The 14,751-nt window shown below is 34.8% G+C and overlaps 1 protein-coding gene across 1 annotated transcript; it reads left to right on the top strand.

Moving 5' to 3' along the window:
• Nucleotides 1-6,570: 6,570 nt before the first annotated feature.
• LOC148866162 (Transducin/WD40 repeat-like superfamily protein) lies at nt 6,571-14,154 on the top strand. Its single transcript, XM_088980147.1, has 3 exons — nt 6,571-7,308; nt 13,353-13,650; nt 13,757-14,154. Exons 1-3 carry the CDS (start codon nt 6,670-6,672, stop codon nt 13,810-13,812), a joined length of 993 nt encoding a protein of 330 aa, XP_088836273.1. The 5' UTR covers nt 6,571-6,669; the 3' UTR covers nt 13,813-14,154.
• Nucleotides 14,155-14,751: the final 597 nt, after the last annotated feature.

Here is a 14,751-nt window from a genome sequence, read left to right on the forward strand (position 1 = left end):
TCTAATCCTAACCCGAGCATCAACCTGACCCAACCCAACCTGACCTTTTCGGGTTAGGTTCAGGCTAACCCAACCCAAGTTGCAGCCTTATAAGAAACCTTATCAAGTTCATGTATCAAATAAACAAATCATAAATTCAAGTAAATACATAGTATAAATTGTAAAATGACTTACTCAGATGCATACACTTAACACTTCGACATATTAAGAGCAACATTTATACCAAAACTCTCCAAACATTCTCGATGTAATCTCATCTCAATCATTACCTTTTGAGGTTTGCTTCGTTATCTCTTTGTTGTCAACAATATCAAGAATGGCATTCATCTCCTAGGTTTGTTACAAAATGATTCTTGGTCATATTGAAAAGTAAGATTTAACTAATAAGCAGTTGTATGAATGCCCCAACGTAGTTGTCTATCCCAATGGTCTTTAATGATTCTTGTACAAGACTAGTACAAGAACTCAGTCATCTTGGTCACCTACCGAGGCTTTGTCCCTAGTGTGATTGGTAGGGTGATTCTTCCTTCGGGCTTGATGGTGGCTCCGGAGAAGCCTATCAGTGGCACATCGATCAGTTGTAGCCGATTTGGTGTCAGCTTCATCTTCTTGAAGGTTTCATAGAAGATGATGTCTGTTGATGATCCATTGTCCACAAGTATCCTCTTCACCATGTAATCGGCGATGGTCATCGACACCGCCAATGCATCATCATGGGGCACTGAAACCCCTTCAAGTCATCGTTTGAAAAGATGATGACGTCGTTCGTCTTCGGCCTCTTGGGCATCAGGATCTGGATGATAAGCTGCTTGGCATAGGCCTTCCGAGCCGAGGCTCCACCCAAGGTTGTGCCCCCTATGATGAGGTCAATAACCCCAGCCAAGGTATGATGCCACTACTGCTATGAGGACAAGGCACCGGCGTTGCCCCCTACATACTCCTTCAAGTGACCATGGTGGATGAAGGACTCGATCTCATTTTTTAGCTCATAGTAGTCATCGTTGTCATGGGCGATGCTGCAGTGGTACTTGCAGTATTTCTTCGAGTTCCCCCTCTTGGAGTTCCTCTTCATCTTGGTTGGCCACTTTATGTAGTCCTCCTTCCCTACTTGCATAAGGATGTGCGTTCAGGTGGAGTTAAGTGGCGTGTACTTGTTGAAGGATGGGGTCGACAGCTTCTTGTCACCATTTTTTTTTTTTGTGGTGGTGGTTGTGGCCACGACTATCTCTATCCTTTCTTTTCTTCTTTGAGGCCCCTCGATTGGGGTTGGCCTCGCTTTCTTGAAGGCTCTCACCGACCGAGGCCTCCTCGGCAGCAATGTACTTTTGTGCCTTCTTAAAAAATTCCACCTTGTTCTTTGACGATGTTTTAGCGACAAAGCACTTGAGGGGTTCGAGCTGAAGGCCATTGATGGCGATGTGCATGGAAACCAAGGGGTCGAGGTCTCTGACCTTGAGTTCTTCTTTTCTGAAGTGGTCAATGTAGGGCTAGAGGTTTTCTCCCCTCTTCTACTTGATTGAAATTAGGGAGACGATGGCCTTCTAGCACCGCCAACTACTGACAAAGTGGGAGAGGAAGAGGTCAACGAACTACTCCCACAAATTGATGGACCGAGGGGGGAGCGTGAAGAACCATTTGTGTGCTACTCCCTTGAATATCGCCTGGAAATCTCGACACGTCAAGGTGTCAGAGTACCCATAAAGAAGCATGAGTGCCCGGAAGCTCTCTAGGTGGTTGTCTAGGTCAGTGGTCCCATCATATGTCTCGAGTGTGGGAGCCTTGAAGTGAGGTGGGAGTGGATCTGAGGTGATGGAGTCGGGAAAGGCATCCATCCTAGTGGATGAAGGGTTCTAACTGGTAGAGGCATCACCTCGGCCCTTCTTCACTTGTCGTAGCTCATCTTGTATGGTGCTGATCTGCGCTTGTAGGTCTCCGATCTATCGGTCAATGGGAGCATTGGCCTCATCTTGGTTTTCTCTGATGCGAAACGGGTTGGCCTGGTTCCCAGATGTTGATATGTCCTGGTTTCTTTGGGATCGACAATTATTGAGGAGATTGTGGAGGTTTGATACTAGCAAGGGAGATGCGTGGCATTGTCCTCCAGCCCTCGAAGGAGGACTATAGTGACCAGAGTGCTCGCCTTCGTCCGATGGCTCTCTACATGATGGTAATATTCATGGTCTTGGCAGTTGTTAGAGGACCTAGCTAGATCATCTCCCCATTGGCTGGGGAGGCAAGATGTCTTCGACAGCTTGCTAGGGACAGATACCTTGTGGGCATTGGACCAGCGAAGCATGAGTAGAGCATTCATTGTACTGCCCCCGGCTCCCAATGGGACAGATACCTTGTGGGCGGCCTCTTGTCGGGCGCCCCACCTCGTCTAGTCTCTGGGTGATATTGTCTAGTCCATCAAGGGCCATTTTGAATTGGTTCATGGTGACTAGGTTCTAAGCATTTGGATTATTGTCCTATTTATCAGCCATTGTTGGAAGCTTAGTTGTGTTGAGTTAAGTGTTTACTTAGGGAAAGTCTTATCAACGTTTCCCACAGATGGCGTCAATTGTTGCAGTCAAGAATGGGCCAAGGGCAACAAGGTAAATCTGCTTCCTTAGCCAAGGCCGATGTGTCTAATCCTAAGAGCAAGAGGTGAGACGTCAGAGGCCTTGGGTGTTATCCCAGGATGGAGACTTTAACGATCAAGTTAGTCAAGTGTGTAGGAGGTTTTGGATGAAGCCTGAGGTGAAAGCTCAGACGAGGTCACTTGAGAGCTAATGAGCAGGGTAAGTAAGATGGTTTACTTGGAGAGGGGGCACCCCTATTTAAACTTAACATTGCCTTGGGAGTAGTTGGAGGTGGTTGGCAATGGGCGGCCAGGATTACATCTGACCAATGCCATCTGGTGCCATCCTAGGCCTTGCCACATGCACCTATATCAGAAATGATAAAACTCAAAATCAAAATGGAATAACTAAAAACCCTAACTAATTTTGGCCATTTGGGAATTAGAAGCAACCCGAGAACCGTTAACTGGGTTGAACATTTTAACGGTAAGACTGTCCAGATTAGTAGTTCTTGACCATTTCAATGGTTTCTTTTCTTTTCTTTCTTTCTTTTTTTTTTAAATAGCGATTGAGGGCCAAAACAAAATCAGTGACCTCATCAGTTCCTAAGCAATAAACGGTTCAACCTTCTGGTCTGGTCCGATTTTTAAAACATTGACTAAAATACTCATTTTTGAATTTAGTCCCTATTTAATTGTCAAGTGTAAATTGTAAATTGAACTACTACATGTCACTTCATTCAATTCCCTCTATTTAGATATTACATTTTTTATGATAAATGAATAAAGAAAAAAGATCTATATATACTATATATAAAAGTGTGGATGCAATGTGAAACTTTTTTTTATGAGTAAAATTACTTCTATTTCTTTGTTAGAGAAAGGGTATAAAACCATTTTATTATAGCTTTAATGGCTACTAAAATGGCCATATTTGTGTATTAAATCTATATCTAATTGTAATGGTTGAAATTTGAAAATATAACTTCAATTATTACTTTCCACCTCATTTAGTTCCCTCTCACTAAGTATTATACTTAAGGTATTAAGTCTCATTTTCTCTTATTAAATCCTATGTTTTTAAGTTATTTTCACTAATAAATACAACTAATTAGATCTATGTCAATATTTTTAACAATATAATCCCATATATTTTAAAACTAACTAAAAAGCAAAACCATTCTTTATCCAAGTGGTGGCTAAGAAATTCAATATCTGAATGAATTAATCAACTAATAAAGTCATAGTTAGATAATAAAAATTAAAAAATAAATAAATATAAAAAATTACAAAAAATGTAAAAAAATTACCCACATTTATGATATTTTTATTAATTACATTAGGTGTAATATATAAGAATTATTTTTATTGATAATGAAAATGAAATACACAATTTATAATTGAAAAAAATGAAGTATAAATATTAATAATAAATAGTTCATCTTTTTGTTAAAAGAATATGTTAACCTTTAAGGTAATAAATAAATAATAAAAAATAATAATACATAAACAAAAAAATACATAATTTTTGTAAAAAAAGCATTCAAGCACATGTATAATATCATATATTTATCATATTAAACAAAAAGTAAGTGTGACGTATCAAAATTATTTTTACACACAAAAATACAAAAAAAATTGAACACATCTATAATTATATATTTGCACTACTATTAAAAATATAAATAAGATTGTGGAACTTTCTTTTGAATAAAATATTAATTTTTTAATTTAGTCTTTATTTAATTGTGAGGTTTAAATTGTAAATTGAACTAATACCTCATTCAATTCCTCTATTTAAATCTTATATATTTTTATAAATGAATAGAAGAAAAAACACAAAAAAAGACAAAATATTATAAAAAGAATAATCTAATCAAGAAGGTGGCTATCAATGATATTTGAAATTTCACAACTTGATCCAATTATAACATATTTAGACAAGGTATTTATATAATCAAATTTGGATTTTGAAATATGCATCCAATTAATAATAAAAAACAAAAAACATATAAAAATAAAATAAAATAAAACAAAATAATATATATATATATATTTGGAAATAAAAAAATATATTTTTGAATGCATTATTACTATAATTATCATCATCTAAAATTACCATGTATAATGCATGCTTACTTATCTATACTATTTTAAAAAACATGAATAGCCTCAAGAATATTTTTGGAATTTTGTAAGGACAAAAGTTTCCCCTCTATATTTAAATTTAATGATAAAAGTGAGGGAAAATAGGATAATTGGTTATTGATATTAAATGAGTTGAAAATAGGTAATTTTAAGATATTCAATTCATTCAATTCCCTGTCATTAAAATCCAACATTTTAACTTGCATTTACCTTCATTAAATCATATATTTAAGACCTTTTTGTTTCTTATCATCATTAAATTCTATTAATTAAATCCATATATAATAAATTAATAATTCCAATAACATAAAAACTAATACTTTTAAAATCTACTTGAAAAAATAGTGTTTTCATATAGGTGGTGGTAAGAAATAAAACTATTTTTGGTCAAATGGGCCAATCCATGTTGCTACAATTAAATCATAAAATTAAAAATTAGATAAAAATAAAAAAATGAAAAAAAATGGGAACATTTTTAACATCATATATTTGACATATTAAACAATAATAAGTATGATAAATAAAGAAATATTTTAATTAATTATGGAAATGGAATGCAAAATTTAAATAAAACCATTTTCCTACTCATTAATTTCTATATTTAATATATATATATATATATATTCTCATCATTAAATTCTAATAATTAAGTCTTCAACATTAATTTTAATAGTATAAAAAAATATTTCAAAATAATAATTTGAAAACAATACCATTTTCTTCCTTCTTAGTGGTGGGTAAGCAATTAAACCATTTAGGGTCAAATGGGTTAATAAATAATACCATAATTAAATAATAAAAAATTAAAATAAATAAAATATATAATACAAAAAAAGAGTTGGGCATGTCTCTAATATTGTATGTTCATTATACTAAACAAAAATAAGTATGAAATATTAGAAGTAGTTTTATTAATGATGAAAATGGAATACCAAATTTAAAATCAACTTAGAAATGAAATGATTCCATAGTGAAATAATAAATTTTTTAAAATAAAGAATACAAAGAATCACAAAAATTAAAAAAAAAAGAGAAAATTTAGGCACATATCTAATGTCATATATTTATAAAAAAAATATTAGGTACATTTCTGATATTATAAATTTATTATATTGAATAAGAATAAGAATTATACATAAGAAATAATTTTATCAATGATGGAAATTTAACACAAAATTTAATGTCAACCTAGAAATCAAACTATTTTCCTTTTTGGGTGGTGGGTTAGTAGTTTGGGTCAAATGGATTAATCGATGAACTATATAATTTAAAAACTGATCCAAAAGCAAAACTATTTTCTTATCTAGATGGTGGGTCAATGATCCAACCTTTCAAAGAAACTCATGATGTCACAATTGAATAATAAATATATAAAAAAATAGAACATAAAAAATGAAAAAGTACAGAATTTTGTTGAAAACATTTGGGAACATTTGTAATATTATATATTCATCATATTAAATAAAACTATTTGTTAAAGTAAAATTATTTTTATTTATAACAGAAATAGAATACAAAATATAATAATAATAATAATAATAATAATAATAATAATAATAATAATAATAATAATTGTTAATATAATTTAAAATTTCCATGTACAATATACATGCATATTTACTATAAATATTTATATTTATTTTTAATTAAATTGTTACTTTTGTTAATTTCTAATTTCTATCTTAATTAATATAAAGAAAATTTTCTTAATTGCGATGCCCGTGCCTAATAGATAGAAATAAGAGTAAAACGGGTATTCAATGCATTATACCAACTTTTTCCGTCCAATAACAAAAGGGAGGTTTTTGTGAAAGTGGAACCCTAAAGGAGGTTTTATATGGGGAATCCAAAACCTTAGGGGAGCTTTTGTGAGAGTGGAACCCGACCTAATCTTTGCGGTTTGCCCTTTCGGTTTCTCTCTCCAGTTGCAGTGACTCGCATAGCGGCGAACGGGAGACGCCATGACGCTGGTTGCAGGTTCATACGAAAAATTTATATGGGGATACCAGCTCAAAACCCTAGACTCTCCAACCCTAAAGCCCCTATTCTCCTACCCATCTCACCTCACTACAATCAAGTGCGTTGCCGTCTCCGGCCCTGTTGCCGTCTCTGGCGGAGTCGATGATACAATCAAAATCTACGACCTCTCGACGTCTTCCGAAGTTGGATCCCTCTTGGACCACAAAGGCGCTGTCACTGCCCTCTCCTTCTATACCCCTCCCTCCCTCTCCTTCCCTCGCAATCTCCTTAGTGGCTCCGAAGATGGCACCGTCTGCATCTACGACGCTGACCCCTTTATTCACCTCAAGACCGTGACTGCTCATAAGAGAGGTGTTAATGATCTAACCATACATTTGTCGGGGAAGTTGGCGTTGACGGTGGGTAGAGATTCGAGCTTTGCGATGTTGAATCTTGTGAGAGGGAAGCGGAGCTTTCATTGTAGATTGGATAAGGAGGCGTCGATTGTGAAGTTCGATTGCGAAGGGGGGAAGTTCTTTATGGTGTCTGAGGAGAAGGTATCGATGCATGAGTCGGTCGACGCGAAGCTGGTCCTTGAGATGCAGAATCAAAAGAGGGTCCTTTGTGTTGCCCCAGCCACGGTTAGTTTTTTTCCTACTTTCTAGTTCTTTCCTAAATTTTCTCCCTCTCACTATACTGGAAATTCATTCTTTTAGCTCTAGTTTCAAAATTTTGTGCGGTTATATTTATGTTTGTAATTTTTTTTTTCTGGGAATTTCATGCCCAAATGATTGGTTTGATTTCGTTTGCAAGCATGTTGTAAAAAGAGGTAAGGCCATAATCAAGTTCTGTATGTATTATTAGAAGTCAAGAGGAGGGGGGGGGGGGGTTCTGGTTTGCAGAAAAAAAAATGTTCTTCATTCATCACAAAAAAAAAAAGGTAATTGTACTTTTTTGAAATCGTTTATTGTTTGCATTTACTTGGCTGCAATTCGGGTTTTCTTTTAAACTGTAAGATAGTTTATCTTGTAATGCCATCCAAGCCATTCAAGGGATATGTTTGATTGAACTGAAGTTCATTCTTAGATAACTTACAGAAGTAATGGGTGCACATCCATATGGCCATATTCACCGGAGGAAATATAACATTCACTTTTTTTGAAATAAATAGAGATGGAGATATGAGGTGCAGTGCATTTGATTCACTTGTTAGGATTATTGGGAAATTAAAGATGACTTAATAAGGGCTTCCAGAAAGTTAGCATATATTGTAAATAGGTCTCAGCGCATCTGCTTGTACATTGATTTGTACATAAATCTTATATGCATTCTAGTCTTGTTATCTATACTTAGAAAATTGCTTCTAAACTGTGTAGCAACAAGGACCTTACCTGTCATTGAAATCTATGGCAGTCTTTAATTAAAACACCTGTTACCTCTTCATTTTCTCTTCCTTTTGCCTTTTTTAGAAAGACCTTTCAGCTGCCACCTCCTTAGTGCCACCAATAAATTTTCCTGAAAACAGAAACTTCAAACAGCCCCAAAAACCTTGCTCAAAGGGTTTCTTTCAACTCTGCAGTGAATCATCAATGATCTGTATCCTCAGAAGCTCCCCCACACATTACACATCTTCTAGGCAGCACATTCAGACCTTGCCTAGCCAAGACATCTGCTTCAAACATTTACCCAGCACTGCCACCCAAGGTTCAAAGTATCTACACAATACACCCGATACGGGGCATATCGTATCGTATCTTTGGGCCCTGATACACCTGTTTACAGGTCTTTTCACAACCTCCTTTAAAAGGGAAAAACTAAAAAAATAAAGGCGTATTGGTTATAGTACCGATACACCTGTGTATCGATACTTTGAACCATGTTGCCACCCATAATAAAAAAGCAACTTCTGGACGAGCTGCAGTATTCCACACTTTATCTGCTGGGAAGTCCATCATCTCCACCATATCCAGAATCTCTTATCCAGTTATCCCTGCTCATACTATCAGGTGTAATGGTAGATATTTGCTGCATCAGCTCCATCCACATCTCAACCTCCCAGTTATTTAGATTCCTTCTAAACATAGAGCACCAAACTACTGAACCTCCTACCCAAGAAAAGGTCTCAGCAACCAGACATTCTTTGTTCTATGCAATCTCAAGGAGGGTAGGGAAGCTCTCTTTAAGTGGATGATCTCCACACTAAGTATCAGACCAGAATTTAATCCTGGTGCCATCTCCCACTGTATACTTGATTCCTTCTCTAAACTCCACAAGAGCTCTTTGAATGCTCTCCAAACAGCACACCTATAGGGTAAGCTTGTCTCCCTTGGCTACCAGCCTAAATCACTAGCACCATATTTAGCTAAAATAATCCTTCTCCATAAAGAATTGGACTGCACATTCCATCTCCAAAGCCACTTGGCAAAACAAGCCACATTAAACTTCTTAAGCTTCCTCACCCCTAAACCCCCTGCTTTTTTTGGACTACATACTTTGCACCTCTTTACCATATGCAATTTAAACTCATTCTTCCACCCTTTCCACAGAAAGTCTCACATTTTCTTTTAAAATTCAGAAAAATTGTAAAAAATGTGAAAAAAACCAGAAATTCCAGAAGTTTTTGTATAAAAAATCAGAAAAATGCAGAACTTATGCAGAAAATTCAGAAAAATACAGAAAAATGCAAAAACAATGCAGAAAATGCATGGAAACACTAGAAAAATGCATAAATTGCGTGGAAAACACCAGAAAATTACTGAAAATACAGAAAATACCAGAAAATTGTAGAAAATGCAGAAAATTGCTGAAAATACAGAAAATACCAGAAATTGCAGAAAATGCAGGAAAATAGCAGAATATGTAGAAAAATACCAGAAATTTGCAAAAAATGCATAACTTTTGCAGAGAAAAATTAGAAAAATGCAAAAAAGATACCAAAAATTGTAGAAAATGCATGAAAGCTCTAGAGAAAACATGAAAACATACCATAAAAACATGGCAGAAAATGGAAGGAGGAAGCCTTGACCTTTACTCAGAAACCCTTGACCAGAACTGAGACTTTCGAATTACTAAAACCAAGGATTAAAGTATTGGTATCGGGCATTGTATTGGATAACATGGATATGGATACGCTTTGGAAATGCATGGATACAGACAAAAAATATGGAAATGTATGGATACACTAGGGAAATACATTCAAATTTTATAAATACATTAACAACACTAAATTTAAGATCAAACTAATCACAAAATAGTATATTAATACATAGAAAATGTAAATTTTAATGATATATATGAAGAAATATATTACAATTAATATCTTGGGATGCATAGATATCATATAATTTTATTTATAATGGATCAATCAAGAGTGCAAGACACTAAACATATGCACTTATTATATTTTAATTATTATATCAATCATTATTTTATTTTACTATTTTAATTTTTTAAATTAACAAAAATCATCTCAAATTAAATATCAATTGATAATTTATAAAAATATATTCTTAGCTTAGAGTATATCAAATTTATTAAAATTTCTAAGGTACATATCATATACAAATTTATAGTTTTTAATTACTAAAATAACTTTCCATTATTAATATTATTATTTCTATAAATTTGATGAAATAAAAATCTCTTTTTTTTTTGAAATAAATGTTGATTAATGGATTTGATAGATTCTATTTAATATTATATTCTTCAACATTTTTGTTTATAATATTTTTATTTTTTTATATAATAAATTTTTTGTTATTACTTATTAATGTAAATTAAAATATTAGTTAATAATTTATAAAAATTTTAAGATTTATATCATGTGTGAATTTATAAATTTTAAGTATCAAAATAATTATTCTATTATTAATATTCTATTTGTATAACTTTTTTGATATTAAAAATCATTTTTTATATAAATGTAGATTTGGTAGATTATTTATTCTATTAGTTTATAAAATACTATTTTTAATTTTTAGTTAGATTTGTTAAATATAAATATGTGCTTTTTGTTTAAATTGTTTGTGAACACAAAAAGAATAAAATCTATTTTGTTTCACTTTTAATCACAAAATGAAATATGGCTTGGTGGCTTGGAATTGGAGCAAGATGTGGACGTGCTTGGTAGCCCTGAGTTCGAGTCACCTCAAATGTGTTTTTTAGACTTGGCGAAACCATTGACCCAAGTACCCAACCCATCTTGACCCTAATGGGTACCCTCGACCCAACCCACCTTGACCCTTTTCCACTGACCCTAATCGATTTCTCGACCCATATTGACCCGCCAATAGAATGAGTGGGTATCGGTGGGTTCCAAGGTGGTGGGTTTGGTGGATCAAATGGGTCGGGGTCACGATTGCCAGCCCTAAGTAAGAGGCAAGAAGATGCTAGAAGTTTGGTCCATATTGGGGTAGAGGCATTTGGGAAGGGGGAGATGGGGGAGTTTGCACATGCAAGAAGCTGGAGGAATGTTCTGAAGATTGAGGCCAAAACCTTCGTACTGGAAGAAGTGTGGATGAGAAGAGTAGTAGCATTGAAGATAGTTGAGTTGATACTTGCAGGAAGAGCAGTTTCTTGGTTCCAAAAAAGTATTGGAGGTAGCAAAAGAAACAGAACCAAGAAAAGATTGGAAACTTTGCTATGTTGAAGAAGGAAGGAGATACTTTGTAGAGAGAAGAGTAAATAGGAATGGTTGGTTCATCGGAGTATATGATTATCATGGAGAAGTGTCACAACAGCTTACTTGTTTCCAAAAAGTGTTGGAGGGAGCAAAAGAAACAGAACCAAGAAAAGGTTGGAAATTTTGCTATGTTGAAGAAGGAAGGACATATTTTGCGGAGAGAAGAGTAAATAGGAATGGTTGATTCATCAGGGTATATGAGTATTATGGAGAAGGGTTACAACAGCTTAGTTGTTTCCCAAAAAGTAGGGATGCGTCTGGGTGGATGTTGTTAGCAGATGTGACACATGAATGCTCAAGGATCAAACTGGAGTCTGATGATAGTACATAGGAGACTGAAAAGAGTACTAGCAGATGAGGCAAAGGACAAAGGTTTGAATGGGAATTCAAAAGCGCAAGCAACCGGTGGAGAAGACATACAATACTCACTCAGAATAATGCAACCGAAAGCCTGGTTTCATGGCCCAAAAGAGGCATGACAAGGGAGATTGGTGATGTCAGCGAATCAGAAGATAAAGGAGTGGAGCAGGATGGTAGAAGACATCAGAGGAGTGTTAAAATACATAGGAGAGCTGGTGATGGTTCCCTTTGACAATAACAAGGCGATGTTAATCCTTTCAAGGTGCCCTTTGGGCTTTGAGGCTACTTCAGTTATTTGATCAGCATTTAGTGGGGTCTCCTTCTGGATTGGTTTCATATTTGTCATGCCTTCACTTGATTTATATTTTACTTGCCTCTGAATTTGGAGCTTTTTATTGCCAAAAGCTTAAGGAAACCTGATTGTGTATCCAAATACTCTGTGGTGATCATATATAAAAGGTTTATGTAGGTAGAAATGGGGATGATTCTTAGTGGATAACGTGGATCTTAATCAAATGGGTTCTTCCATTTCATGGGTATCTAATCAATTTTGTTCTGGGGTAGCCCACCAATTCTCTCTCTCTCTCTCTGATTAATCAAATGGGTTCTTCCATTTCATGGGTATTTAATCAATTTGGTTCTGGGGTGGCCCACCAACTCTCTCTCTCTCTCTGATTACCACCAATGCATGCCTCAATGAAATGGGATTAAGGGGAGCAATACTAACCACTTCAATTTACAATACTCTCTCTCTAATTGGTTTCACTCCTTCCAAATTATGAATCTTGTATCAAATGGATCTTGAGTGGCCAACCAACCACATAAACTCACTATTCAGTTGCTTATAAAAAAAAAAAAAAAGAAGTCTGATGCCATTATAGCATTACCCAGTGTTGGTCCCAGCTATCTGGGGTCTTTGGGTGGGTGGGGGGGGGTGGGGGTTGGGGGCGGTTAGGCTGGATATGGTCCTAACTTTTTTACATTTCCTGCAATGTATCTGATAAATTAGTAATTATTATTTTGAAGTTTGCCTGAATAGTCATTTTTAGATACAACTTTACTGAGCCTGAAATTACTGGAAATTGTTCGCTTGGTACCTCATTTTAATTCACATATGCTGCATGCCATGTATAAGATTGATCAGAAGCACCTTTTTAGTTGTTTATTTATTTCTTTAGTTATTGGTTTGCACTTTCATAATTGAATAGTGGTCAGATTTTTTGTGAATTATATGATGTTTTGTGAAACTTCAGCTCTGGTGCATGTAGTCTAAATAAATACATTTCACATGATCAATAAGTTTGTGTGAAATTCCTTGGATGGTCAGAAGACCGTATCAATAATCTGCAAAGTTGTCCATCTATGTACAAGATATACTTTGTATGGCTAATAGAAAATTTAATTACTGATCTAGGAGAAATAAAAAAAAATGAAAATGCTGTATAATGCATAGAATAATAGTCCAATTGCTTTCACTCTGCTTTCATTCTAGGGTGAAAAACATGCTTGGGTTAGTCTAGTAGTTAAACAATGAAGTTTGATGCATAAACCCGTTCCATCATAAAAGATAAAACAATGTTTCTTTAATTATATTCTTGTATTCTTTGAGTACATTTGTTTTATGCTGCTTAAAAATTGTAACAGAATGGGCTCTTATTTTCGGGTGGAGAGGACCGAAATATAACTGCATGGGACACAACAAGTGGAAAGGTTGCATATTTTATTGAGAATGCACATTCAACCCGTGTGAAAGGAATTGCTGTTCTCACCAGGAGTAGTGGCAGTGATGATTCAAATAACCCCTTCTTAGTAGCATCCGCATCATCTGATGGGGTCATACGGGTATGGGATGTACGCATGGCCAAGAAGGAGAAACCAAATCCACTAGTAGAGGCCAACACAAAATCTAGGCTAACATGTCTTGCTGGAACTTCTATTAAATGTGAGTGGTTGTGCCTCTCTCTCTCTCTCTCTCTCTCTACCTCTTTATATATATAACCTTATTGTCCCTACTGTATTTGTAACTATTTTTTGTTTCATTTCCTCAGCTCCAAGAAAACCACAGATTGGAAAGAGTGCTATAAATGAAGATGAAGATGAATAAGGACTTGTAGTTTTTGCGAAATACCAAGTCAGGAAATTGTCCAAAAACAACATTTGAAGATGTAGCTGAATCTCTCCATTAATGTTAAAATGCTCTCGCTCACATATCCATTCAATGCCGATGTTTTTCATGGCATTGTTGAGAAATGTTTGTTAGGAGAAACGAGCTAGAATTTCATCACTTAAATAGTGATTTTAATTGTTCTATCTTATGTTAAAAGGTTTTAGTTGATCCATCAATTCAGTTGTGATATATCAAAACATTCAGAAAGGGATATCGTCAATATTGTAGACAGTTTTGTTCCCCAATTCAATTTTGGCATATGAATGATTTTAAGTGTCACATGTTTTTTCTTGTAGGCATAGAGATAGAATGAGCTTATGTAGCTGCTATTGTAAGTAGCTAGTGTTATAACATAAAATCTCTGAATCAGTTTTTGTTCTCCTGATATTGGATGGAACATGGAAGTTTGTCTCTTGACATTAGAGTTAAGAGCCAAGAGCCAAATATCATAAAATCTTGTTATTACCGAATGCTCACTTTATTTGACTAAGCTCGCTACATCGGTCATTTTGGGCTTGTTGGTATTTTTAGGGTGAGCCTTTTACTTGGGAAGCACTACTTACCCGTAATCTTTTCTTCTGGTAAGTTAAACAATTAGTGTTTTTACCCATAAAATGCCATTATTTGAAGAGGCAATTTGTCTCATCATGTGTTGGCAACTTTCCCTTAAGGCCCTATTTGCTTTTTGGGAAGTTAATTTGGGTATATGCACTTACCTGGGTAAGTGTTTCCTATGAATCACTCATCTGTAAGGCCCTGTTCTTTTTATCGATAAGTTACTTATCTGAGTAAATGCAGTTATTTAGGCTAAGTTTTTCTTCGGAAGCATTTACCTGGGTAAATGCATTTATCCATGTTTTTATTTCTCATATGTAA

The sequence above is a fragment of the Nelumbo lutea genome, chromosome 3 (assembly GCF_056320005.1).
Source record: "Nelumbo lutea isolate HS-2025 chromosome 3, American lotus-T2T, whole genome shotgun sequence".
NCBI classification, from domain to species: Eukaryota; Viridiplantae; Streptophyta; class Magnoliopsida; order Proteales; family Nelumbonaceae; genus Nelumbo; species Nelumbo lutea.